The sequence below is a fragment of the Gekko japonicus genome, unplaced genomic scaffold (assembly GCF_001447785.1).
Source record: "Gekko japonicus isolate JY-2015 unplaced genomic scaffold, Gekko_japonicus_V1.1 scaffold85, whole genome shotgun sequence".
NCBI lineage: Eukaryota > Metazoa > Chordata > Lepidosauria > Squamata > Gekkonidae > Gekko > Gekko japonicus.
In genome coordinates this window covers 1,570,331-1,594,742 of record NW_015167531.1, presented here as the reverse complement: position 1 = coordinate 1,594,742, position 24,412 = coordinate 1,570,331, and the positions used below count along the sequence as shown (strand labels likewise).

At 46.2% G+C, this 24,412-nt stretch overlaps 1 protein-coding gene across 1 annotated transcript in view; it reads left to right on the top strand.

Annotated features, from left to right (window-relative positions):
* Nucleotides 1–24,175, top strand: part of KSR2 (kinase suppressor of ras 2) — a 237,542-nt gene extending 213,367 nt beyond the window's left edge. The window contains 5 exon segments of the mRNA XM_015413417.1: nucleotides 5,802–5,804; nucleotides 13,228–13,359; nucleotides 20,717–20,846; nucleotides 24,033–24,065; nucleotides 24,068–24,175. Of these exon segments, the coding sequence (XP_015268903.1) occupies nucleotides 5,802–5,804; nucleotides 13,228–13,359; nucleotides 20,717–20,846; nucleotides 24,033–24,065; nucleotides 24,068–24,175 (406 nt within the window).
* Nucleotides 24,176–24,412: the final 237 nt, after the last annotated feature.

Sequence of the window (24,412 nt, the reverse complement as noted above, 5' to 3'; positions counted from 1 at the left end):
CATGTAACATGCAGAAGATGTGTGAAGAAGCTCCTGCTGTAAAGCAGCGTCACAGGCAGTGGTCTGGCATGGAAGAGTGGCAATGGAAGGGCTGCTACATCCTTTCCCAGATGTGAGAAAGAGAAAGTGTTACTCTCTCTCTCTCTCTCTCTCTCTCTCTCTCTGTGTGTGTGTGTGTGCGCGCGCCATGGTCATCTGTTAGGGTTGCCAACTCTGGGTAAGGAAATTTCTGGAGATTTGGGGACAGTGCCTGGGGAGGGGAGGGACCGCAATCTCTCCTTATATATAATTGAATAGTGGGTGCCAAAGTTCTAATTCTAAAATGCACTCCCTTAGTGTATGGCTGATGGCACTGCTCCTCAGCATATATCGCCACCAATCAGAAGGCAAAGCCCGGGTCCCGCCCACACCACAACTGCTGCGACAACCTGGTCTTTTGCATATGGAAGCTGATTGGACTTCAGTCCATTCTACACCTCAACCCCCCCCCCCCCCCCACGGAGGTTGGGGTTTTGGTGGGGTTTTCAGTTGCATAACATACCTCATAGGGGAGAGGAGAATGGGTAACAATGGTTACCACTCTCCAGGTGAGGGCTACAGATAACTCAAACATACAAATGCTCTTCAGGTAGCAGAGATCAGTCCCTCTGGAGAAAACAGTGGACTCTGTCATTAAACCCTGCTGAGGTCGCCACAGGAAACTGACACTGTTTGCCCAAAGCCAGAGCACTCTCCCAGAGCCACTTTCTAGATCCCGTTGTATTTATTCCGCAACGGGCATTATTTCTAGTAGGGTATAATGCCATAGAGTCCACCCTCCAAACAGCCATTTTCTCCAGGGGAATTAATCTCTGTAGCCTAGAGGTTAGTTGTAATTCTGTTTTTTAATTATTTTTCCAAACAGACAAAACATAAAAGTAGGGACAGAATACAGTATCAATTTCTTCTCTGTTATTACACCTCATATATAAACTAAGTCTATTTCCAGCATATATCATAATACATGTTTTGCAGATCACAAAGTATACAGTTTCTTATTCTGCTGTAATTCTATATCTCCAAGCCCCACCTGGAGTTTAGTCCTGAGTTGGGATTTAAGCTTGAGTCTCTCTGATCAAAAACTAATGCTTTATCCGCCACAGTCAGAATGAGACATATAATTGGATTGAGAGAGTATGTGACATACAGTAGTATTTCCAAAGAGATAGACAGTTCTTAGAAAGACATGGTTCAGACATAACAAGGCTTCAAGGAGTCTGGGGTTAATCCAGTCCTTCCCCTCCCCATCCCTTTCACATGTGCCATAATAATTAATCGCTTCTGGGTGTGTAGCGAACCACACTTCGCCAGTACATCGAAACTGGCAAACTGCACTTTGTATTTCCCCAGCAAACCAGGATCCAACACTCCTGTATGTTCATAACAACTAACTATTGTTTGTTATAAATTCAGAAATAACTACTTCTGCCACTGAGCACAAAGGAAAAAGAAATGCAGGACCACAGAATCCATGTGAATGAGCCCCAGGTTCCTTTCAGGCTCATCTGTGTAGCAGCAAACTGTGTTGTTGCCTTTCAACTAAGCCAAACCCTAAGACAGTGATGGCGAACCTTTTAGAGACCAAGTGCCCAAACTGTGACCCAAAACCCACTTATTTATTGCAAAGTGCCAATGCAGCAATTTAACCTGAATACTGAGGTTTTACTTTAGAAAAAACAACTCATACATTAACTTAAGATGATCCAAACAAAGTAAGGAAAGCAATCCCAAATGCTTTCATTTACTTAAAATTATTTGGCAGAGAATTTGACACTTTAATGATGGTCTGGGACTGGCTGGGGTGATGGCACGTGTGCCCACAGAGAGGGCTCTGAGTGCCACCTCTGGCACCCATGCCATAGGTTCGCCACCACTGCCCTAAGAAAACCAGAACACCTCCGTGGAATTCTCTCTCTTGGCTTCTAATTTCTGTCCATTCCCCGCTAAACACCATTAATTGTTCTGAGGTCATTTCCAGGTGACTGGAACAGACAGTACTCCCTGACTTAAACTTTACTTATTGTACTTTCAGACGCTTCTTAAAATTAAAAAATAAAATAAAATTAAACCCTGGCTATTGTGAAGATTTCTCGCAGTTAATTATTGCTTTATTGCAAAGCCCGCCTGTGAGATAAATCACATATTTTAATCTTTCTCTAATTATGGCATGTCAAAGGCACCGGATTAAAGGAAGAGATAATGGCCTGCCTATTTTCTTCTCCCTCCTTCTGCACCGGTGTATCAGTTGTCAGGTTGAAGTGGTTGCCCGCACCATGAGTGGGTTTATTTTATTTTTTGTTAAGATGGTTATCTAGTTATACTCTCTTCAGTTTTTGCCCAAACTTTTCTCGGTCATTTCTTGGACCTAATTCTGTGGTATTTGTGTGGGTGGGAACTAAATCAGTGCCTGCATATGACAAAGACAGGTGACCAAGTATAGTTACCCGACCAAGACCAAACTTGTTTTAACGACATAAAATAATCCCTCTGGATTAGACCAAAGTTCTCTCTAGTTTGTTTCCCAGTGTAGCCCATTTCCTGTTTCCTAGGGTAGCCAGCCAGCGCTTTCCCAGAGTCCGTAATCAGGACATGACAGTGATATCCCTCAGTTTGCCTCCTAAGAATTGATGTTCAGAGGCCCCGGTCACACGGGCCGGATATCGCGGGGGGGAGGCGTGGCTGTTTGCCCTGGAGCGAACTACCGTGCGGCCGCCGGATCAAACGTCCCGCCGACGTCCGATGATTCGGGGGGAGATGCCGATCATACGTCAATCCTGCAGCGTGGCAAAGAAGCGGTGCGGTGGGGTGTGTGTGTGTGTTTTAACCGAAGTGTGCGCATGCGCCGTTGGGTGCTTGTGCGCATCCCGTGGAGACTTGGGGGGGGGAACCTTTTCACGACGGGACATGGGTGGGCGCCGGATGCCACGAGCTACCACCAGAAACGTGATCAGATGCCCGCCCTTGTCCCGCGGTTTCCGGAAACTAGTACTCGGAGGTACTAGTTTTTTACGGCGCATCTTTGGCGGGAAGCCTCGGGTTCGCCATGGGAGCTCTACGCTTCCCAGATGTTGCGGTTTGATCGTGCCCGGAAAATCCACCTATCTTCCGTCTCTGTAGCGTGGCTAATGCTCCGTGTGACCGCAGCCAGAGATATACTTCTGGGGGTTACCTCTTCATGGTCTCTGTGCATCACACTGCTGAGTTTTCTACCTGCACAGAGCTTTGACTCAGAAATTCCTAGGCATGGGTTTCAGGTGTGAAAGTTCTCTCCCTTCAGAGACAATTGGACCGTGCATGCCCAGAGTGGCACAATCTCACTTTCCCGCTGAGTTGCTTTTAAATGCAAAGGTGCACAAATCCTAGCGGTGTGAATACACAGATTAGCATTTGATGATATTGGTTTCAGGTAAATACAACTATGTCTTCCCTTGATCTCCATGGACAATAGCTGTGGCATGTGTCCTCTATGAATTTGTGCACTTCCCTTTTAAAGCCATCTTAAATTGATAGCCATCACCACATCCTTTGAGCATCCTCTGCCCTTTACTATAAGGTATTTCCTGCCAATCTGAGCTTTTGGGAAGGAATAAAAGGCAGGTTTCTAGTCCTTGCTGTGGAGATACATCTTGAACAAAGTCTGTGTAGTATCTGCAAAGATCTTCTGTGGCCTGAATCAGCTGCCTATATTTTGACCCTTTGCTATCTAATTCTGGCATATTTGGAAGTGATAACTTGCCCACGTTTTGTCATCCCCCCCTTCTACAACTTTATTCTGCGTAATCATTGGTATCAGGCTAGAAACTCTTGGGTTTTAATGTCTTTAAAAAGATTTTCTTAATGCTGAAAAGGCAGGAGCTTATTTCCAATGTTTGTTTGTTTAAAATGTATTTAATTGTACATATATGTGGAGATCTGTGTTTTGTGATGCCAGATCACATATACAAGAGTTTATGCGCATGAAATGTTAGCACGAAGACTCTGTGCAAATTGTACCTTTGACCGCACGCTGGTTGGAGGCAAAGCTAGTGGGAATGACCCTAGTCACCCTGCTCCCGCTGGTTTACTCATAGACAGTGGACTTTGGGGGGCGGGGGGAGACTAGGCTTGATTGGACAGGCAGTGCTTGAATTAGGGCTGCCATCTCTGCCTTGGGAGTTCCCTGGGGATTTGGGAGCGGTGCCTGGGGAGGGCAGAGTTTGGGGAGGGGAAGTAAATCAGCAGTGGTGTGATGTCATAGAGTTCACTTTCTAAAGCTGACATTTCCTCCAAGTGCACTGATCTCTGCAGTCTGGAGTTCAGTTGTAATCTCAGGAGAACTCAACGCCTTGCCTGGAGGCTGCAAGCCAGTGCTCGATATAATCCCAGAAACCAGAGCTCGGGCTGAACAAGATTTATGTTTGAGATCCCGCCATGCAATAAACAGAAGCTCTGATATAATTACATATGTGGCATACAAATGTTGTTACTTTGCACAAGATATGTAGGTTACCCAAGTTCATCTTTTCATACTGGGGAGCTTTCATATGTAATTCCTTGAAGCATATACACGTCTCAGTTTATGGCCCTTACTCCTGTCCTTCTTATCCAGCCCCTTCACTTACTCATCTCCTCCTCTGATCATTTCCCTGTAGTGTCACTTCTGCAAAAGATATTTATCAAACACAAAGGGAGCTGATCTGCAAAAGTGTTCTTGCTTTGCCACCCCTTCTTCCGCTTCCTTTCTTGACACACAGCTTGACCCAGGGTCTGCCCCTGGGGGTGGCACCCTTAAGGTTGGAACCAGCCCCCCCCCCCAAATATGCCTTGCGGACTCAGCAAGGGCATTTTGCCAACTGGCACCAACAGAATCTGCAAACATCTGTCCCAATGCAGCCCCCTCCCATGACTCAGGACTAGAAGCAGCTACGGCACCCGCTGCCTTGTGTTGCTCGTGGGATGAACTATCGTGTTCAGCCTTCAGCAGTCCCACAAAGCACATCTTTTCATTTATTTGTTGTTACTCTGCAGAGTAAATTGCAGGGTTCCTGTGCCAGAAGAGCAAGAAGCATTAATTAGTTGTGGTATGTGGGATCCTTCTTCTAAGTGACTGGCAGCGCAGTCCTAAGCAGAGTTACCACCCTTCTACACCCATTGACTTCAGTGGACTTAGAATGGTGTAAGTCTGCCTAGGATTGTGCTGTAAAAAGTGGAGCCGGCTTCTGCTAAGGAAAAGATTTATGAGCAGATCTTCCCAGTGTTTTTAAAGCCAAACTGCAGCAGCCTGCAGGCTCCAGTTTTTATCAAGATTGCAGTGCCAGAGACCTGGTTTAACTTTAAAACGCTGTACAATTCTACCTACTGCAGCTGCTCTCCCAGTTTTGATATCCGTTCTCAAAGGCACTGAAGTGGCAAGAATATGCATGCCAGCCTCCAGGTGAGACCTGGGGATCCCCTGGAATTACAGCTCATCTCCAGACTACAGAGATCAGTTCCCCTGGAGAAAATGGCTGCTTTGGAGGGTGGGCTCTGTGGCATTGTACCCTCACTGAGGTCCCTGACCTCCCCAGGCTCTATTCCTAAATCTCCTGGAGTTTCCCAACTTGGATCTGGCAACCCTACTCCACCTATCTCCTACCGGTGGCCAGGGGGGACCTGGCAACCCTAAGGCAGAGCATTAACCCACATTGAATGAGTTTGCATTTCTTCTTTCTCCTCTTATGTAGATGGAAGTTAAGGGAGTGGTAGCTGTCTTTCCTAGTTCGTATGTCACTTGTAAGAACTAGCAGGTTGCTATGACCGCATGTAGCTGCTTTTTCTAGGGTTGCCAAATGATTTTCTAGGTGGAGGAAAACAGGATCTTTGAGGGGAAGCACATTTCTCTGTAGAGGTTTTTCTTGGGATTGAATTTGGGTTTGGGCAACTTTGGTCTCTGTAGGAGGTAGGGTCGCCAGGTGCCCCCCGTCCCCCCCGCCCAACCACCAGCAGGGGATGGAGGGATAGTGTTGCCAGATCCCGGCTAGGAAACCCCTGGAGATTTGGGGCCCTGGCAACCCCCCCCCCCCATCCCCTGCCAGTGACCAGAGGGGACCTGGCAACCCTATCTTTTTAGTTTTTGACCCTTTTTTTGTTTCTGGTAGTCCTAAATCGTTTGTTTCTCTTATGCCACTTTCTCTGTTATACATTATTTCTATGCAGTCAGCACAAACATTCTAAGATTGCATGATTTTAATGGGAAAATTCATTGGAAGCAGACACACCAGCTATGAAACACAGGCTCGGATTGCACACAGGAGAAGTTGAAATCAAAATAGTATTTATCCCTCCCCCCAGCTGAAAGAGCAGGGACAAGACCTCAAAATCCATCCCTACCTGAGCTTCTTTTATTTGGATATGTCAGGAAGGGCTCTGCTTGGCATTTCCAACCCTCACACAGACTTTCTACAGTTCTTCTAAATTATGGATGGCAGATTGCTGGTTAAACAGTTGCTAAAAAGCACACAGATTCACAGCTGGAAAAAAGCTAACCAGGCATATTAAGCAAAGAAGTTTTGTCCATTTTCCCCCCTCTTCCTGTTTAGTATTAATCCAAAAACAGCTTAAGTGAAATTTGGGACCAGACTGCAAAATAGGAATGTCTAAGGCCTCTTTCTTAATAAGGTGATAAAAATCTATGTCTAGACAGGACTGCACAGGACTACAGCTGTAGCCCAGACATAGTGAGAACTAGCCCCTAAACATTTCTTTTGCTGGATTTTGAATCTAAGTTGTTGCTTTGACCCCCTGTTTTCGAACAGCAGCACTAATTCAAGAGATTGCGCTGATTTAGAACACGTGCCCAAGAAGGAGCTATGTTATTGCTTTCTGTTCTCACTCAGTGCCATCTATGATTTTAGAGATCTTGTCCTACAAGAAAAGCCATGAAACTGAGTATTTGTGACTGAGCCACCTCAGCAAAAACAGGATTTTTGATGCCTTCCTAGCTTGTGGGTTAGACACCAGCTTTTCTTTCCCTTTCCCCCCCTTCCCAAATACCATCCCATCATTTCTGAATTAAGTCTTAAGCCTCAGAGGTCTCTTGCAAATCCAGTTACATAAATGCCTTCTCATTGGCTCCTTCACTTTTTTAACCTACAAGCATGCCGGGCAGCCCTACCTTTTTTGTGCTTCATTGCCACTGGTCTGGGACATTGTGTCTTGGAGGAGGAGGACCAGGAAGCAGCATACTGTAAAGCAGTCACTCTGCAGCCCTTGCCTTGTCTTCTGGCTAGAGATCTAGGTACCACCCTTAGTAATCGTTGGGAAAGATTTGGCTGTATTGTTAAAGATGTCTAGTGCAAGTGGTGGGGTTAGGTTGCCAACCTCCAGGTGGTGGCTGGACATCTGGGATTGGGACTGCTCTTCAGATGACAGAGATCAGTTCTCCTGGAGCAAATGGCTGCTTTGGAGGGTGGCCTCTGTGGCATTGCCCCCAGCTCAGGTCCCCCCCCCCTTCCACAAATCCAGCCCTCTCCAGGTATTTCCCAATGCAGAGCTGACAAACCCAGGCATGGGGAGGGGAGGGATGTGTATGCTTTACTGGGTTCGGGGGGGGGCGGGGTGAGAGGGTGCTCAAATCAGGATGCAAGGCCATTACCATGATAAGATCAGCTTATGTTGTTTCCGAAATGTTATATACATTTTTCTTTCATGAGATTGTGTAGTTGGGGTGGGACTGTGTGTGTTGAAAGTTTGTAGCAGGCCAGATGCATTATGCTTGGGCTCAAGCATGGTCGAGTTCCCATTCCCCTTCCCGTACTGTCAGAGGAGTGGTTATTCTTGCCAATTGCAAAATAAATCCTTGGCTGTGCCCCCCCCCTATTTATTGCCCCTGTATAGCTAGGACCCAGAAACACTAGGAAGCATAAGAAGGGGCCACAGCCTAGTGGTCCCGCATGCAGAAGGCCCCTGGTTCAATTCCTGGCACCTGTAGTAGAAGCTGTGTCCAACGGCAAGGTCTGCAAAGTCCTCGGAAAGCCTCTGCCAGGCAGAATAGGCCATACTGAACTAGCAGAATCAATCGCATGACTCACGGCAGAACTATACATATTGTGTGATTTCTTTACACACTTAAATCTATCACGTTGGCTGTGAAATGGGGAAAAAAGGGCTTCCTAGCCCATTTCCCCATTGAACACATGAAGCTTCTTTATACTGAATCAAACCATTGCTCTGTGAAGGTCAGTACTGTCTACTTTGACCGGCTGTGGCTCTCCAGGGGTTCCAGGGTCTTTCACATCACCTCCTACATGATTCTTTTAGCTGGAGATGCCAGGGGTGGAACCTGAGACCTTCTGCATGCAAAGCAGAGGCTCTTCTATTGAGCCACGACCCCGCTCCATACAAAAGTGGGAAAACCACCCCCATCAGCTGCTTACAGGTATTGGTGTTTCCCCCCAGAATAGAAGCAGCTTAGGGGGTGGTGATTTCCAGCAGGTAAACAGCCTGAGAAGGAGAGGTGAGCAGCTCCATTCTCCCCACATTGGTCTTTCCATTTAAATTGGAGCCCTGGCTGCTGACTTGTATAAAATAACCACCTCATTCCAAGAGGAATATCGCTTTATCCTCAGACTAAGACACATTTGAACCGTGGTTCATTGGCTGAGCACGTGCTTTGTATGCAGAAAGTCCGATCCCTGATATCTCCAGTTAAAAAGCTCTCAGGTAGCATGAAGGATCTCAGGTCTGTACATGGAAGGAGTTCTACTTATCCTTTTGTCTCCTTCCTCCTCTCTGCTCTGAGCGGAGGAGAATCAGGAGTGCAAAACTGGAGAGGGAAGGGGGGGTACCCTTGCACAGCTTAACTGACCTTGGTGATTAATTTAACAGCAGCTGGTAATTAAGAGCCATATGTGTGGCCACAAAGCAACAGGAGTCCCTGGTGGGAAGCTGACTCGTCTCTTCCGCTGCAGAGCTCTCGCTTGGTTGACCCTCAAAGTGAAGCCTCAAAGTGGGGTAGGCTCCACAGGGCCCCAGTGCTGAGGTGCACCCCAACGTGGCAAAGCCACCGTGGCGGCTGCTCTTGCACTGTGTCTGGAGAAGAGCCACAGCTCAGTGGCAGAGCACCTGCTTTGCGGGAGGAAGGTCCTAAATCCAATCTCTCATTAAAAGGATCTTAAGTTGCAGGTGTTTGTGGGGGGGGTGTCTGTCTTTGCCTGAGACCCTGGGGAGCTGCTGCCACTCAGAGAAGATAGTACTGAATAGGATGGGCCAAGGGTCTGACTTTGTGCATGGCAGGTTCAGATGTATGTTTTTTCCCCCATGAGTCCAGGCCATGTTAAGGGCACTAATGAAGAGCAGCATTTTCAGCTGACCGACAGCTTGTGATGGTTTCTTTTGTCCGCTACCTAAGTGATGTTAGAGAAACCCGGGTTGGAGATTTATACTTTAATTTGGATCTCATTCCCTCCAGCCTGACCTGTGGTGGTGCTTACCACCAGATGGATGGTAAGCTTATTGGAGAGTGAAGAACTGCCCATGTGCTCTGATTTCGTAGTGGCCAATGCTTGAGGTAAATGGGTCTCTGATGTTTCCCTTACAAAGTGGCAAAGATGGCTGCAACAGTGCCCTGCTAATGAGAAATAAAGAAAGGGGGATATTGATAAGACCCTAGCATCAACCTCTGCTACCTGAGTGGGAAGCAAGAAAGAGATAGGTGTGCATACTAGGGAGAAAATATGGGGAAATTCACGTGGACATGCATTATACTGAATCAGCCTCTTGGCTCAGCCTCTTGATTTCTTTGATTGGCAGCAGTTCTGCAGGGTCTCCATTTATACCACATTTTATCTGACCCTTCCTCCAATGATCTCAGAAGGCTTCTTCCTTTCTTTGTTTTGTGTTCTGAGCAACCTAGTGACGTGTGTTAAGTTGTGAGAGAACTACGAAAAAGATCTAGGGGTCTTAGTAGACCATGCACTGAACATGAATCAGCTGTGTAATGCAGTAGCTAAAAAGGCAAATGCGATTTTGGGTTGTATCAACAGAAGTAGTGTCCAGATCACACAAAGTGATGGTATCACTTTACTCTGCTCCGGTTAGAACTCACCTAGAGTATCATGTTCAGTTTTGGGCACCACAATTTAAGAAGGATACAGACAAGCTGGAACATGTCCAGAGGAGGGTAACAAAGATGGGGAGGGGGTCTGCAGACGAAGTCCTGTGAGGAAAGGTTGAAGGAACTGGATATGTTTAGCCTGGAGAGGAGACGACTGAGAGGGGATATTATAATCACCTTCAAGTACTTGAAAGGGCTGGCATATAGAGGATGGTGCAGATTTGTTTTCTGTTGCCCCAGAAGGTTGAACCAGAACCAACGGGTTGAAATTAAATCAAAAGAGTTTTTGGCTAAACATTAGGAAGAACTTCCTGACAGTTAGAGCAGTTCCTCAGTGGAACAGGCTTCTTCAGGAGGTGGTGGGCTCTCTTTCTTTGGAGGTTTTCAAACAGAGGCTAGATGGTCATCTGACAGCAATGCTGATTCTATGAACTTAGGCAGATCATGAGAGGGAGGGCAGGGAGGGTTGCATCAGTGCTTAGTCCTTATGGCCGTTTCTTATACACCCAGGGAAATGCTGATCGCCACTTTGGGATCAGGAAGCATTTTTCTCCAGGCCAATTTGACCAGGGATCCTGGAGCATTGGGGGGGGGGTCATCTTCTGGGCATAGAGCAGGGGTCACTGGGGTATGTGTGTGGGAGGTATTTGTGAATTTCCTGCATTGTGCAGGCGGTTGGAGTAGATGACCCTGGAGGTTCCTTCCAACTCTTATGATTCTATGACCCAAACATTACCCAGTGAATTTCATGGCTGTGTGGGAAATGCAAACATGTGTCCCTTCAGTCCTAGCCCAACACTGTGACTGCTATAGCACTCTGGCTTACTCCAATGAGAAAGACCTCAAGTAGTGTCCTTGCCCTGCCCTCCTGGGACATGCCACATGTGAAGCTGCCTGATCCAAAGTCCTCAGATCCCCAAGTTAGTCCTGCTGTGTGGCAGAGTGAAGGAGCTGCCTGAAGCAGCAGAATTTGAAAAGGGGAGTGTTAGTAGCCACCCAGGCATCACTGAAAATTGTCTCCCTCTAGCAATTTGATTTCCTGTCCAGACCATAAAACATTGAGTTTCCACATCCTCTGCGGTGGCCAAGAGGAAAAGGAAGTGTCTATGCCTGTATTGGCAATGATGTGATGACTAAGAGCTTCAGACATTCAGAGCCAATCAAGGATGACTGGTCAAGCAGAAGCTGGTTTTGGCATTGTCCCCACAGCAACCAGAACATGCACTTTGGCCTTTTATCTTGAGATTTTAACCAGACTCCTTAGATCATGTAGCTGACCGAAGACTTCTCTAGAGCAGTCAGCTTCAGCTCTCTGTTTTGCAGGTGGAAGGAGAGGAATCCTAACTGACCTGTCACTGAGAGACCGCATCCATTTGCTGAAAACTCATTCCCTCCTGCTGTATCGTGGCAGGACGGAGGAAATGGCTTCTAGATGGGGCGAGGAGCAACTGACAGTATGCCATTTGCAAAGGGGATGGTGGGGTAGGAATCAACAGCAGAGTCACCGAGCTGATTGGCAAATACATTTAGCAGGGGCAGCTAATTATAAGATGTGACAACTGGAATTAGATGGTCTGTCTGCTGTTTGGGAAGCATCTGCCTGTTTAGGAGGGGCGGGGAGGCATGTAGGTTTGAGCACGAGGGTAGCAAAGAGAGCCAGTTTGGTGTAGTGGTTAGAAGTGCAGACTCTAATCTGGGAGAATCAAGTTTGATTCCCCACTCCTCCACATGCAGCTGCTGGTGTGACCTTGGGTCGATCACAAGTTCTTTCAGAGCTGTTCTCTCAAGGACAGTTCTCTCAGAGCTCTCTCAGCCCCACCTACTTCACAGGGATTCTAAGCCACTCTGAGACTCCTTTGTGTAGTGAAGGGCAGAGTATAAATTCAATCTCTTCTCCTCTTCTTTAAAGCAGTGTTGGCAAGGGACAGAAGAAAGTTTCAGAGTTAAGTGGCAAGTCTGCTGCAAGAGCATGTACAGGGATAGCCAAAGATGGGTCAAATGTATTGGCAATTATGTTGGTATACCTGTTTGCAAAATATTGTGGTTTTCCAGAGCATTTGTGCGTTGTTGCTGTTAAGCTTTTGAGAGCTAAGACTCTTTTTGTAAAAAAATACAGAAGATTCCATGGCAAGCTGCACTTTAAAAACATCTTGTTTTTAATTTTATGTTTGAACATCGACCTCACTGGGCAAATTATAAGCAAGAAGCATTCATTTCCCTCTGAATCCAGATGACAGAATCGGCAGTGAAATGATGTTTCATAATGAAGACAGATTTTGTCCTTGCGGGTTGGATAATGCTGATGATATCAGTTAGGATATGCGTTTCTGCCCCTTTAATAGGTCTCAGAGGGAGAGTTCTTGGGGCCGTTTATCAGAACCATGATGGGTTGATGATTGCCGTTTAAGCTTATTTATCAGTTACCAGTTGCAGACAAATTTGTAACATACGAAGTTGCACCATATGCCATTCGTACTTCCTGTCTCTGTTCCCAGTTAATCCACAAAGAGATGCTAAACTGCAGAGAAGACAAGCTGATGTGAATGATTCATTGTTCCCCCCCCCTTGGGTTTTTTTTGTATTGTGAGAGGGGGTTTCTACACAAATATTACTTCCACATAGGAAACTAAATGTACCCACGTGCATATGCAATGGGTGCAAATGGGTGCTTTGATTGCATTGCACCCAGTGGGGTTTCCTGATAGATGGAACACTCACCTAACATTGTAAATTCCTGATCATATGAAGTGTCACTTAGCTTTGGCCCAGAAATGGAGAGCCCCAAGAGAAATTCTCAAGTTTCTTTACTATGACTTCCCTGCCAGTCTCTATCAAAATGCTCCCCCACAGCTAACAGGGGTGGCTTGGAGGGTCCAAATACTCTGTTCAGATCCTGTTCAGAACCAACAGAACAAACAGATGCTATGTGGACTCTACAGAAGCTGTCTAGCAGCTGGTGCCAGAATGGTAACAATTTTTTGTCTGACTGTGTGTGTGTGTGTCAGTCTAGAGCGGGAAGAGAGGGGGGACAGATCAGTGTGATTTTTAACTTGTGTTGCACACTAGTCTAAGGTCAGTACAGGCTGACTTACCTGCTGTCCTTTTTCTTTTATCAGGAGGGAGAATAAACTGCGGATCCAGAATGGCTGGCTGTGCCATCTGGCCCCAGAAATCATCCACCAGCTCTCGCCTGACACGGAAGAAGACAAGCTGCCTTTCTCCAAGAACTCGGATGTCTTTGCATTCGGGTAAGTGGTCCTTTTGTGCCTCTTGCCCGCGGGGGGGGGGGGGGAATGGAGAGGCATACCTGAGTGCCAATGTATTGAATTGTTTTATAGAATATTTGTATTTTTATTTATGATTTATATTAATGGTGTTAAACGCTGGAAACCCCAATTGCCGGGAAAGAGGCAAGATAAAAATCTAAACAAATAAATAAATAGTAAACCAGGACTGCCAACCCACATGAGCTTTGTCAGCTCCCAAAGCATCGTTTGTTTTCCCAATTAATTGCCCTGTGGAAAGGGAAAACATCCTTTTCTGAAAGCTTCCCTGTTGCCTTAGTGATGATATCTTTGCTGAGGTTTTATCTAACAAATTCATTTTCCCACACGGCGCCATGGTGGATACCTTAAGAGGGGCAGCTTTCAAGTGATTAGCTTATATCCACTTCTTATCTGATAAGGCCATGTCACAATTAAGACCAGTGCTGGTTTCGTGTAACTGTTTGGCTCAAAAAAAAAGTTAATGATGGGACTTAAAAAAAAATCAGAATAGAGCATGGACCCCTTTTTAAATTTAAAAGCTTGCATGGGAGGACCACTGCTCTTTCTCCCATTATCTCCCGTTCAAACCCTGGGTTTGAAAACAACTACATTTTGCTATTTTCCAGAGCACATGGAGCTGCCTTATGCTGAGTAAGGCCATTGGTCCACTCCAGGGGTCATTTCGTAGAAAAAGAGGTGTAGGAGCTCATTAGCATAACTTATTAGCATAACTTATATGAATATTCCACACCCCCTGACATCGCCAGAAAGTGTGTCAGAAGGCAACACCCACCGCTCAGGCTCCGCTGGACTGTTTTGGATTGCTAGCTATTGGGGGGGGGGGATGTGCAGATCTGTCCTCACAGAGGAGGGAGAGCTTGTACCTGAATAAAACTTGGTCTTAAAGGAGCCACTGGACTGTTTTGGGTTTGGGGGCTCTGCAACTTACCTGGCTGCTTCTAGCTCTGACTGAGGGCTGCTGGGAGCAGGGGGGTGGGGCTTGTTGCATGTGCCCGCCCCCTGGGGTCTTTACTGCCGGAGCTCCACTCCTGTGCGCTCCTGCAGGAAATGACCCCTGGTCCACTCTGACTGGCAGCAGTTCTTCAGGGCGTCAGGCAGAAGTCTTTCACACCCCATACTATTTGATCCTTTTAATAGAGACGTCGGGAGGAGTGTCTCAGCTCACCACCCTGTGGGCACAACCAAGCTCCGACCCTCACAGCACTTTTGAATCATGTTAAAATTGTGGCAGCATCCCCCTTGGTGGATGTGAGGACATCGTCACTTCTAGCTCTGGCCCACCCTGTCTCTCTAAGGCTACAACCCTAAGACCTCTTTCTTGGGAGTAAGCCCCATTGAATAGTATAAGACTTCTGAGCAGACCTACTTAGGCTTGCTCCCTGCATCCAGCATTCTGCTCCCCATGGTGATCACCTCCTGACACTGGGACAGTAGTGTTTAGGGGGCTGAATGAGGACTAAGATGATCTGAGTTCAAATACCGCAGTAGTCATAAAGGTTACCAACTGACCTTGCGCCAGACATTTGCTGTCTCTCAGCCTCACCAAGTGGTGATGAGGATCAAGGGAAAGAAAGGTGAACTATGCTTGCTCTCCTGAGTTTATTGGAGCAAAGGGAAGGGTTATAACGATGTGACTGGTATTTCCGGGAAGTCTGCAAGCAAACAGCTCTCTCAGATCAGCTTCCCCATCTTGTTTGTCCTCCAACCACTGGTACTCAGAGTTACAGTTACTTGGTAGGGGCCATAAAGGAGCTGAATCTGTCCAAGGGTCCACCTAGCTCAATATCCTGTTTCCTACAGAGGTCAGCCAGAATACTTCCAGGAAGTCCAAAAGTTGGGAAGGAAGGTCCTGTTCTTTGTCCCCCAGCAGCTAGTATACCAATGCACACTTTCTCTGAACTTGCTGTGTTCTATCACTGAGCTCAAAAAAACTGCCACCTAAAGCAGAAGTGTCTGCAAAGCTGAGCAAGGCTGTCAACGGCAGGACATTTTGAAGGACGTTAATTCATTTATTTTTTTTAACCAGAACATTTTATTCGTATTCAACCATAAAGTATAACAACAAACAGCAAAAGTTACAGAAATCCACTTATCCTACCAATGCAATCAAATATACAATCAAAGAGAGGTTCCACGGAACAAAGCCATAAAGGTCATAGAAACATTAACCCAATAGCAACAACTTATACTTCGCATTGTAAATAGTTTTCCAGTCAAAATCATCAAAAGTAAGTTTTTCGATGATGGGATACCATTTCCCAACAGGACTAAGTATTTCACATTCATTTTGGTCTGTGGTGTTATAAATAGAAATGGTGTCATACAAAAAGTATCTCCAAACTTTATAAAGCCACACATTCACAGATGGAGGATCTTTATCCTTCCATTTCGTCGCTATAGTGCTCTTAGCAGCTGCTAATAAGATATTTATTAATTGTCTTTGATTGTTTGAACAAACCCCTTCCGGCCACAGGTGTAAGAGCATGAGTTTCGGATCTAGAGGTATGTCATAACCTGTGAGAGTAATTCATAGGATTGCTGTACGTTGGAAGCAACTTAATGGCACTCAACACACACACACACGCATGTATTTTAATACCTCAAATCACCGCAAAGCAAAAATAAAAATAATTGCCAAATACCTTTTTGGTAATCCCAGAACACTTGTATTAGTAAACCAATCCCTCTGTAATGACCTTTTTGTTTGGTTTGGCATTCCCTAACTGTTATTGGGAAGGCAACATGGTATAGGCTGATGTCGTCAGAGATCTCCGAAACTAAGCAGGGTCCGTACTTGGAAGGGAGACTACCAAGGAAGACTCTGCAAAGGAAAGCAACAGCAAATCACCTCTGCCTCTCACGTCCCCTTGAAAGCCCTTGCTGGGCTTGCCATAAGTTGGCTGCATCATGACTGCAGTTTGTGCACACACACAAAGCATAAGTAATTAGAGCCAGCAGGCACAATGGGGCTCTATGAAATGGGCCACGGTTACAAAACGGGCCACAGTTCCTAGAAATGGACATTTTGTTATTAAGAGAAACAATGGTGCTTATGACCATTGTTAATAGAAGCGTTTATTAGAAGCAAGTTCCCTTCATAGGAAACAAGCGTCTTCCTTTCGATGGCATCTCTGAGAGAGAAAATAACCCTGCATGGATCTGTGGATGGGAAACATATGCAAGAGGCAAACAAGTTAATTGTGACTGGTTGCAGCCATCAAAATGCAGAGGCGGCTGAAGGGGCGGAAAGAAAAATAAGAGGTTGTTTTCCTTGAAGGCTGTCTCCCAATATTCTTTAGAAGGCTCCTCCTTTTTGTGTGTTGAAAAGAGGGACAGCTACAGACATCGGTTCATATTGCTTACCACAGGGCTTTTTTTGTAGAAAAAGTCCAGCAGGAACTCATTAGCATAATAGGCCATACCCAACAGCAGAAATTCATTAGCATATTAGGCCACACCCTGATAGCACATCATATTAGCATATTAGGCCACACCCCATGTTACCAGAAGTGTGGTCATCCAGCCACACCCACCTTTTGCTTCTTATTTTATTTACTTTGTTGTCAAAACCCAGGGCTTTTTTTTGTAGCAGGAACTTCTTTGCATGTTAGGCCACACACCCCTAATGTAGCCAATCCTAATGAGTTTCTGCCGTTGGGTGTGGCCTATTATGCTAATTAGTTCCTGCTGGGTGTGGCCAATGTGGGAGCCAGCCGAAACTCCGTTCCTGTGCATTCCTGCCCCAAAATAGCCCTGCTCTAATCTAGTGTAATGGGAATGCATGCTATCTATAATATTCCCAATACATGTAATGGCCATTTGATTCCCTACACTGAGGGCTTCTCTGTGCAGTAATCTATGGGAAGCCCATAGGTTGATTGTGACAATAACACACACACATTGTCCAAATGCAGTGACTGACCACAATTCCCTAGTGAGAGTATGAACGCTGGTTTAGGATAGCAGTTAAGTGGTGTAGTGGTTAAGAGCGATGGACTCTAATCTGGAGAACTAGGTTTGATTTCCCACTCCCTCCATATGCAGCCAGCTGGGTGGCCTTGGGCCAGTCACAGTTCTCTCGGAGCTCTCTCAGGCCCACCTTCCTCACAGGGTGTCTGTTGTGGGGAGAGGAAGGGAAGGATATTGTAAGCCTCTCCAAGATCCCTTTGGGTACTGAAGAGCAGGGGATAAAACCAACTCTTCTTCTTAAGTAAGCAAGCTCCAAGACAACATGTCCCTGCTTTGAATTTTGCTTTTGGTACTTACGCAGTAACCCATAATGAGGCTCCCTCCTATGAGTTTCCTGGTGCCTTCTTGCTCCTTCCCCAGTCCTGGCTTTCCTCCGTCTCCTTAGAGTAGGAAGCACTGGAGAAGTAATCACCTTTGTTTTCTGCGGGATGCACATATTCAGCAGTAGCTGCTTCCACCATAGGAGGATGCTTGGCTTGCAGCCTCGTAATATTTGAGATTGGTCCACTTAGCACCCCTTGGCACCCACTCTGTGTCTGGCCCTAGCCCCCATGGTGGCACCCACTCTGTGCTGCCATCCACGGCACCCATTCTCAACATTCCAAAACTTCCCACAGATTCACCAAGATTGGGGACCCCCTACTACTAAGCAGCCTTGGGGCATGGATTCTTTCTTGGCTAGTGATGGCTGATCTTGCGATACAAACTCTACTGCTGCTGCTTTCCCTTCTTTTCTCCCATTGGTTTTTGGAGAGGCGTGTGTGGCAGAACAAGGTCTTTTTCAGACAGTCCAGTGGGACTCCATTACTTAGAGTTCCTTGTGTCTGAGACTGTATCATTTGTCACCCCCGTCAGTTGACTCGGGGAGGGGAGCAGCCAGGGACTTTGTTGCTACCAATGGCCCCCACCAAGGAAGTGTGGGGAAAGAGAAGAGTTAACGGTGTAGGACTTTTTTTAAAATTGTAAGTGGCTTTCAGCAGCTGGAACTAAGACATATCCACACATTCTGAGGACATATGTCCACATGTTTTAAATGGATTTAGGGGTCATTCCCACTTCCCAGGGAATCCTGGGAACTGTAGTTTCAGGGAGTTGGGTGGGAATCTGAAATAGAGAACGCTCAGTATCTCCCAGGATGCTATGGGTGAAATTGTTGCCATTAAAGTAGCATTAGCCCAATATAGATTTGCAGTTTAGATAAGTCCCACCCGAAAGCACTCTCCCTGCTTTTCTGAATCTAATGTGCCATGCCGCCCATTAGCACTTTCAGAAGAGGATAATCCACACATACTTTCCCCCGTAGCAATTTTTTTACTAGGCCATTGGGTTTTCCTTTCTAGGGTAGCATTAAATATTGCAGCTACTTTTATGCATGAGAAAAGTGCTTGAGGCTGTGGGACAAGGCTTTACCCAGACATGTAAACCCTGAGGCATCCTCCCTTTGTGTGGAGAGAAGGGGATTTATGCATCTAATTCTGCTATTTATGGGTCATAACTGAGCAGCTTTGCACAGTAAGAACATGACAAGAGCCCTGCTTGATCAGACCAACATTTCCAGCTGAGTTCAGCATCCTGTGTCCAGCTCTGGCCAACTACAGGCCTCTAGAAAGCCCACAACTTTATTTGCTCCATTTTATGACCTGCTTTCCTTACTGCGACTAAAGGCAGAATGTGAAATATTTAAAACAAAAAGCCAGTTCAGTCAGACAGCGTGAAACGTTCATCAAACAATGCAAATAGACTAGGATTACAGAACTAGAAATCAGTTCAAATGAAACACTGTGTAAGGCAGGGGTCCCCAACTTTCTTGAGCCTGTGGGCTAGGGTTGTCAGGTCTCCCTGGTACATGGGGGATCCACCAGTTTTCGGCACTCCTCCCTGTTGCTGGCCAGCTGGCCGGCAGAGGAGAATTCCCGCCAGTGTTCCCTCTAAACTGAGTTAGTGTGAGCTAGCTCACAGTTTTTTTGCCTCTGGCTCACACATTTTTGTCTTAGCTCAGGAAGGATGGCTCCAGAACAAACTAATTTATGCAGGAGCCAAATCTCCTGCTCACAGCTTTAATGCCAACAGCTCACAAAGTAGAATTTTTGCTCACAGGGTGGGATGCGCAAGATGGTTGTGCCCCTCTCCCCATGCCCATTCTCCCCCAAGTATGTCCTTGTGCATAACACAAATGTAGAGTCCAGTGGCACCTTTAAGACCAACAAAGACTCTAAATTTGTTCTACTGCTTCAGACCAACACAGCTGACACCTGGATCTATCTTCACTGGAAACACAGTTAGAGGAGCAATGCCCATCTTTCCCCTGACTCCCAGTTTACAGAAATGTGTGAAGTTCTGATGAGAGTCTAGAGTGGGAGGCTGGAGTTTACAGTTTGCCAGTAAACTTTGGGTCTTTGCAGGCCTTGGACCAGCTCACTTAGTGCTCCAGGAACTGGCTCTTAGACTGTCTCCTACGTGTAACAGCCCGAGAATTACTGCCTAACACCCGCCCACACGCTGCCCCCCCCCCCACACACACCAATCTACTCATTGCTAAAGGCTGTACGCGGCCTGCTGGGTTCCTCTGCTGTAAAATAGCTTCTCTTGCGCTCATTTTGAAAGACCAAGAGACGTGTTTGTTCGTTTGGTTAAAGATAATGTGAAAGAAGCATAAATTGTCCTGCAATCTGTTGCAACAACTCAAAACCCCACCAGCGTGGGAATTGGCAAGTGGCTGCTATCCTTCCAGCACGTTCCCATCCAGGCATCTGCCATGATATGCATGTGCATGAGAGATCAGAGACACCCACCCGTTCCCTCCAAGAATTAATTTTCTTTTCGAGGTGGGGGGGGGAGCAGATGAACAGTCAAAGATTTGTACAATGGGGCCTTGTAGTAGACTAGCAGAGTTCTAACGCAGAATTCCCAAAGGGGTTAAAAAAAAAATAGGGATCAGAAAAGGAGGGCATTCCCTGATAACCAGATACAGTTGAAAGCAGAGAACACCAGGGGAAAGGAATTAATGCAGAGTGGCCAGCACATAATTACAGATAAACTAGTTTGTCTTATGCTATTGAACTGCATTAAAGATTAATGGAATGACATTGAATTTTATAAAACGTAACAAAAAAGGTACCCGACGCTTTACACAGTGATTGGCCAGAACGTGAGAAGATAGGAGAAGGTTTGCTTTTTAGTGAGTGTCTGCATGCTGTTTTGTATTATTTCCAAAATCTAGGACTAGAAAATTACTCTGGAATATCCTTGAAGGGGCCAGGCGTTCACCAGTTCCCTAGACAGCTCTGGCATTGTATAGTCTGTGTATGTGTGTGTGTTTATTAACTGTTCTACTGTTTCGTCTGGACAGCACCATCTGGTATGAGCTGCACGCGCGGGAATGGCCTTTCAAGACCCAACCTGCGGAGGCAATAATTTGGCAAGTGGGCCGAGGGATGAAGCCGAACCTTAGCCAAATTGGCATGGGGAAGGAGATCTCGGTAGGTGTCTTTCTGTTGCTTGGGGTGCGAAGGGAAGTGGGGGAAGGGACAGGATGGAAGGCAGAGAAGCCTTTCCTGGGCCAAGATGCAGAGTTGCCAGGGGTGCAGAAACAGTTTAATATTATTTGTATTTATGTTTATCATTTTACATGTTTATTTTCAACACTTTTATATCATGATTCTAACCAATTTAGAGTCGGTAAGGTGGTGAAGACACACACACATTAAGACTAGCTTTAAAAATTAAATGCAACACACACACACACGCACAACATATCAACCGGAAGGAGGATAATTCATGGTGCAAATTACAAATAATTTTAAAAAGAGTCTTCACCCCAGGGCACTTAAATGGAGAGCCAGTATGCTGTAGAACTGGATTAAGACTGGTTCAAACCCCATTTGATTGTGAAGCCCCCTGGACGGCCCTGGGCCTGTCTCTCTCCCTCTGTCACTCTAACTTGCCTCATAGGGTTCTTGGGAAGCTAGCACTTGGTCCGTCTTTACATCAGTGGGATAAAAACTGGATTGGCTTCAGCAGAAAGGGAGGAGAGAACGAAGACCGATAAAAAAAGGAAAGTATTCACTCTGCTATAGACCATGTGTTATAGTATTGCCTACACACGGGGCTTTTTTTGTAGAAAAAGCCCAGCAGGAACTCATGAGCATGATAGGCCACACCCAACAGCAGGAACTAATTAGCCTATTAGGCCACACCCCTGACAGCACAGCACATTAACATATTAGGCCACCCCCCCCCATGTTACCGGAAGTGTGGTCATCCAGTCACACCCACCTTTTGCTTCTTATTCTGTTTACCTTGTTTGTTGTCAAAACCCAGGGCTTTTTTGTAGCAGGAACCCCTTTGCATGTTAGGCCACACACCCCAAATGTAGCCAATCCTAATGAGTTTCTGCTGTTGGGTGTGGCCTATTTTGCTAATGAGTTCCTGCTGGGCGTGGCCATCTTGGGAGCCAGCCGGAACTCAGTTCCGGTGCGTTCCTGCCCCAAAATAGCCCTGCCTACGCATGTATCACAAGGCATCAGTCTAGCCCTCTCTGCTGAAATCTCATGTCATACAGTCCCATCTGATTCTTGGTTACTTGCCAGCTGCATCGGCACTGTCTCAAAGACAAACAGAGAAGGTAGGTAGAGTGGGAACAGTTGCAAAGCCCATCATTACTGGCAGTCTGAATTGTCACCTTGAGTAGACTCTTGGGTGGGAGACCGGCTGCCTCTTACAGATACAGATAATGAGAGACCCAGTATAGTGTAGTGTTGTCAGACCAGGTTGTCAGACCAGAGTCTGGTTCAGGTGCCCACAATGTCATGAAGCTCCCATGAGGTTTCCTAGAGCCGGCCACTGTTTCTTAGCCTAACCTACCTCACAGGGTTGTTATGAGGATGAACTGCGGAAAGGAGATCCACGTATGCTACTCTGAGTTCCTTGGAAGAAGGGCCAAGTCAAAAATTCACTGGGTGTTATAAATACATGAAATGAGGCATTTGAGATACTCCATGTGTCTGTTTTTCTGGGCCTCCTTAAAATGTAACATGTGCTATAAGTGATACTTATATGCATCTGTCTTTTGCCTTTTCCTCTTTCCTTCACTTTTCCACCTTTTCTGTTTCTTTCCCTTTTCCCTGCTTCCCCCCCCCCTTTCTTCTTGAAGAGACAGTGGTAGAACATCTAGCTGAGTGGTTAAGGGGAGGCTTGCAGGCTGTGTTGCCAACCTCCAGGTAGCACTTGGAGAGCTCCCGCTATTACAGTTGATCTCCAGATGACCAAGATCAGTTGGCTGCTTTGAGTAAGATCAAATGGCTGCTTTGGAGGGGTGTACTCTATGGCCTTATACTCCACCAAAGTCCCTCCCATCCCCAAACCCTGCCTTCCTCAGGCTCCACCCCCAAAATCTCCAGGTATTTCCTGACATGGAGCTGACAACTCTATTTACAGGGGAAAGATCATTGTTTCAATTGCTTGTTTCGAAAATGCAAATAAAACAAATTGGGGGGAAAGAAAGAGGATAGGACAGGCGTTCTGCTCTGACGTCTGTCTTCTGGGATCTGATCATGATCCTCCTATCCTCCTATCCAGAAGAGGGCAGCATGTAATATGGCTCTGGGGAGGGTGAGATACACCCTTTTAGAACATTGGTTCCCCTAGATTGAGGTTTCTCAAGCCCATAGCAGTCTGTGGGAACCAGGAACTGGCAATGGATGAGGTCATATTGGGGGACATGCCTTCTGCAACAGTATCATGCACCTATCTTAAAAGTCTGTGGAAAGGATGGATACCAAAAATATATAGAGGGATAGCTAGGGTTGCCAGCCATGTGCAAGCAAATACTTGGAGATTTGGGGAGGGGGTGCCTCTGGAGGGTGGCATTTCAGGAGCTGTGATATCACATCATCCATGATACTCTAGGAATGTACCCAGTCTCTATGGTAAAGACCATAGAGATTGTAGGGGTTCCTAGAGTGACACCTGGAAGTGACATCACATTCTACCCTTCTATCCAGGTAACACTATTTACCATAGAGATTGGGGAAATTTATAGAGCATCACAATTGATGTTATCTACCACCTACCTATCCATTTTTTCTCCCACTCCTCAAAACATTGAAGGCGGGGAAGTAGGGCCAAGGCTGGGGGGTTGGCTGGCACAAATGACAGGCTGCAGGGTAGCAGTGGATCTGTCTGAATCAGCAAAAGGCGTAACAGCCCCCCATCCTCTGATTTTTCATTTTTAAAAATCCAAATCATTAACAAAATAATCATATAGCCAATATCTAAAATCTGTCCACAAGCTAAAGACCTCACTCTTGATACGAATACCATCATGAGTAGGACTCAGCCCAAATGTATCAAACAATTTCACTTCCTGCACAGCTCCCTCAAATTGTTTCAATAATAATTTGGGAGGCCGGGCAGCAGGGTCACTAAATGAGCTGAAAATATTCTCCTTTTAGAAGAGGCGCAGGCAGTTGGTTGGGGGCACTTCCCTCTGCTTTTCAGACCGTTGTGCTATCACAGAGTACAGCACCGCATCCAAATAGTGAGTTTCTTTGCCTTTTATGCTCTGTCCTAATGGGGCATATAGATTGAACTCCCAGTGGGAGTCCAGCTAATGGGGCGCTCTTTTCTCCTTGCTTACCCTTTCCTTCCTGTTTTGTTCCTTGCAGGACATTCTTCTCTTTTCCTTGGCCTATGAGCTTTTCAGTAAGAGCGCCCGACCTTCACCAAGCTCATGGAGATGCTGGAGAAACTGCCAAAGCGGAACCGTCGCCTGTCCCATCCTGGCCACTTCTGGAAGTCAGCAGAGTAAGACAACCTCTGCCTATCATACCACGTTTTGCTCATCTTGAAATACTTTAACAGTTTTTGCTTGATGTGAAATGTTTTGGGGTAGTTCTGTGAAAGTCCTACTATGTTACACATTTATTAACCTTGTATTATCCCTGTACATTGCTCAGATATGTTTGATGCTGATATAGGAGGAACTTGTACCTTTTATGGTGTTTTGTTTCCCAACAGTGGGTTTTAAAAATTTTCTCCTCGGGAT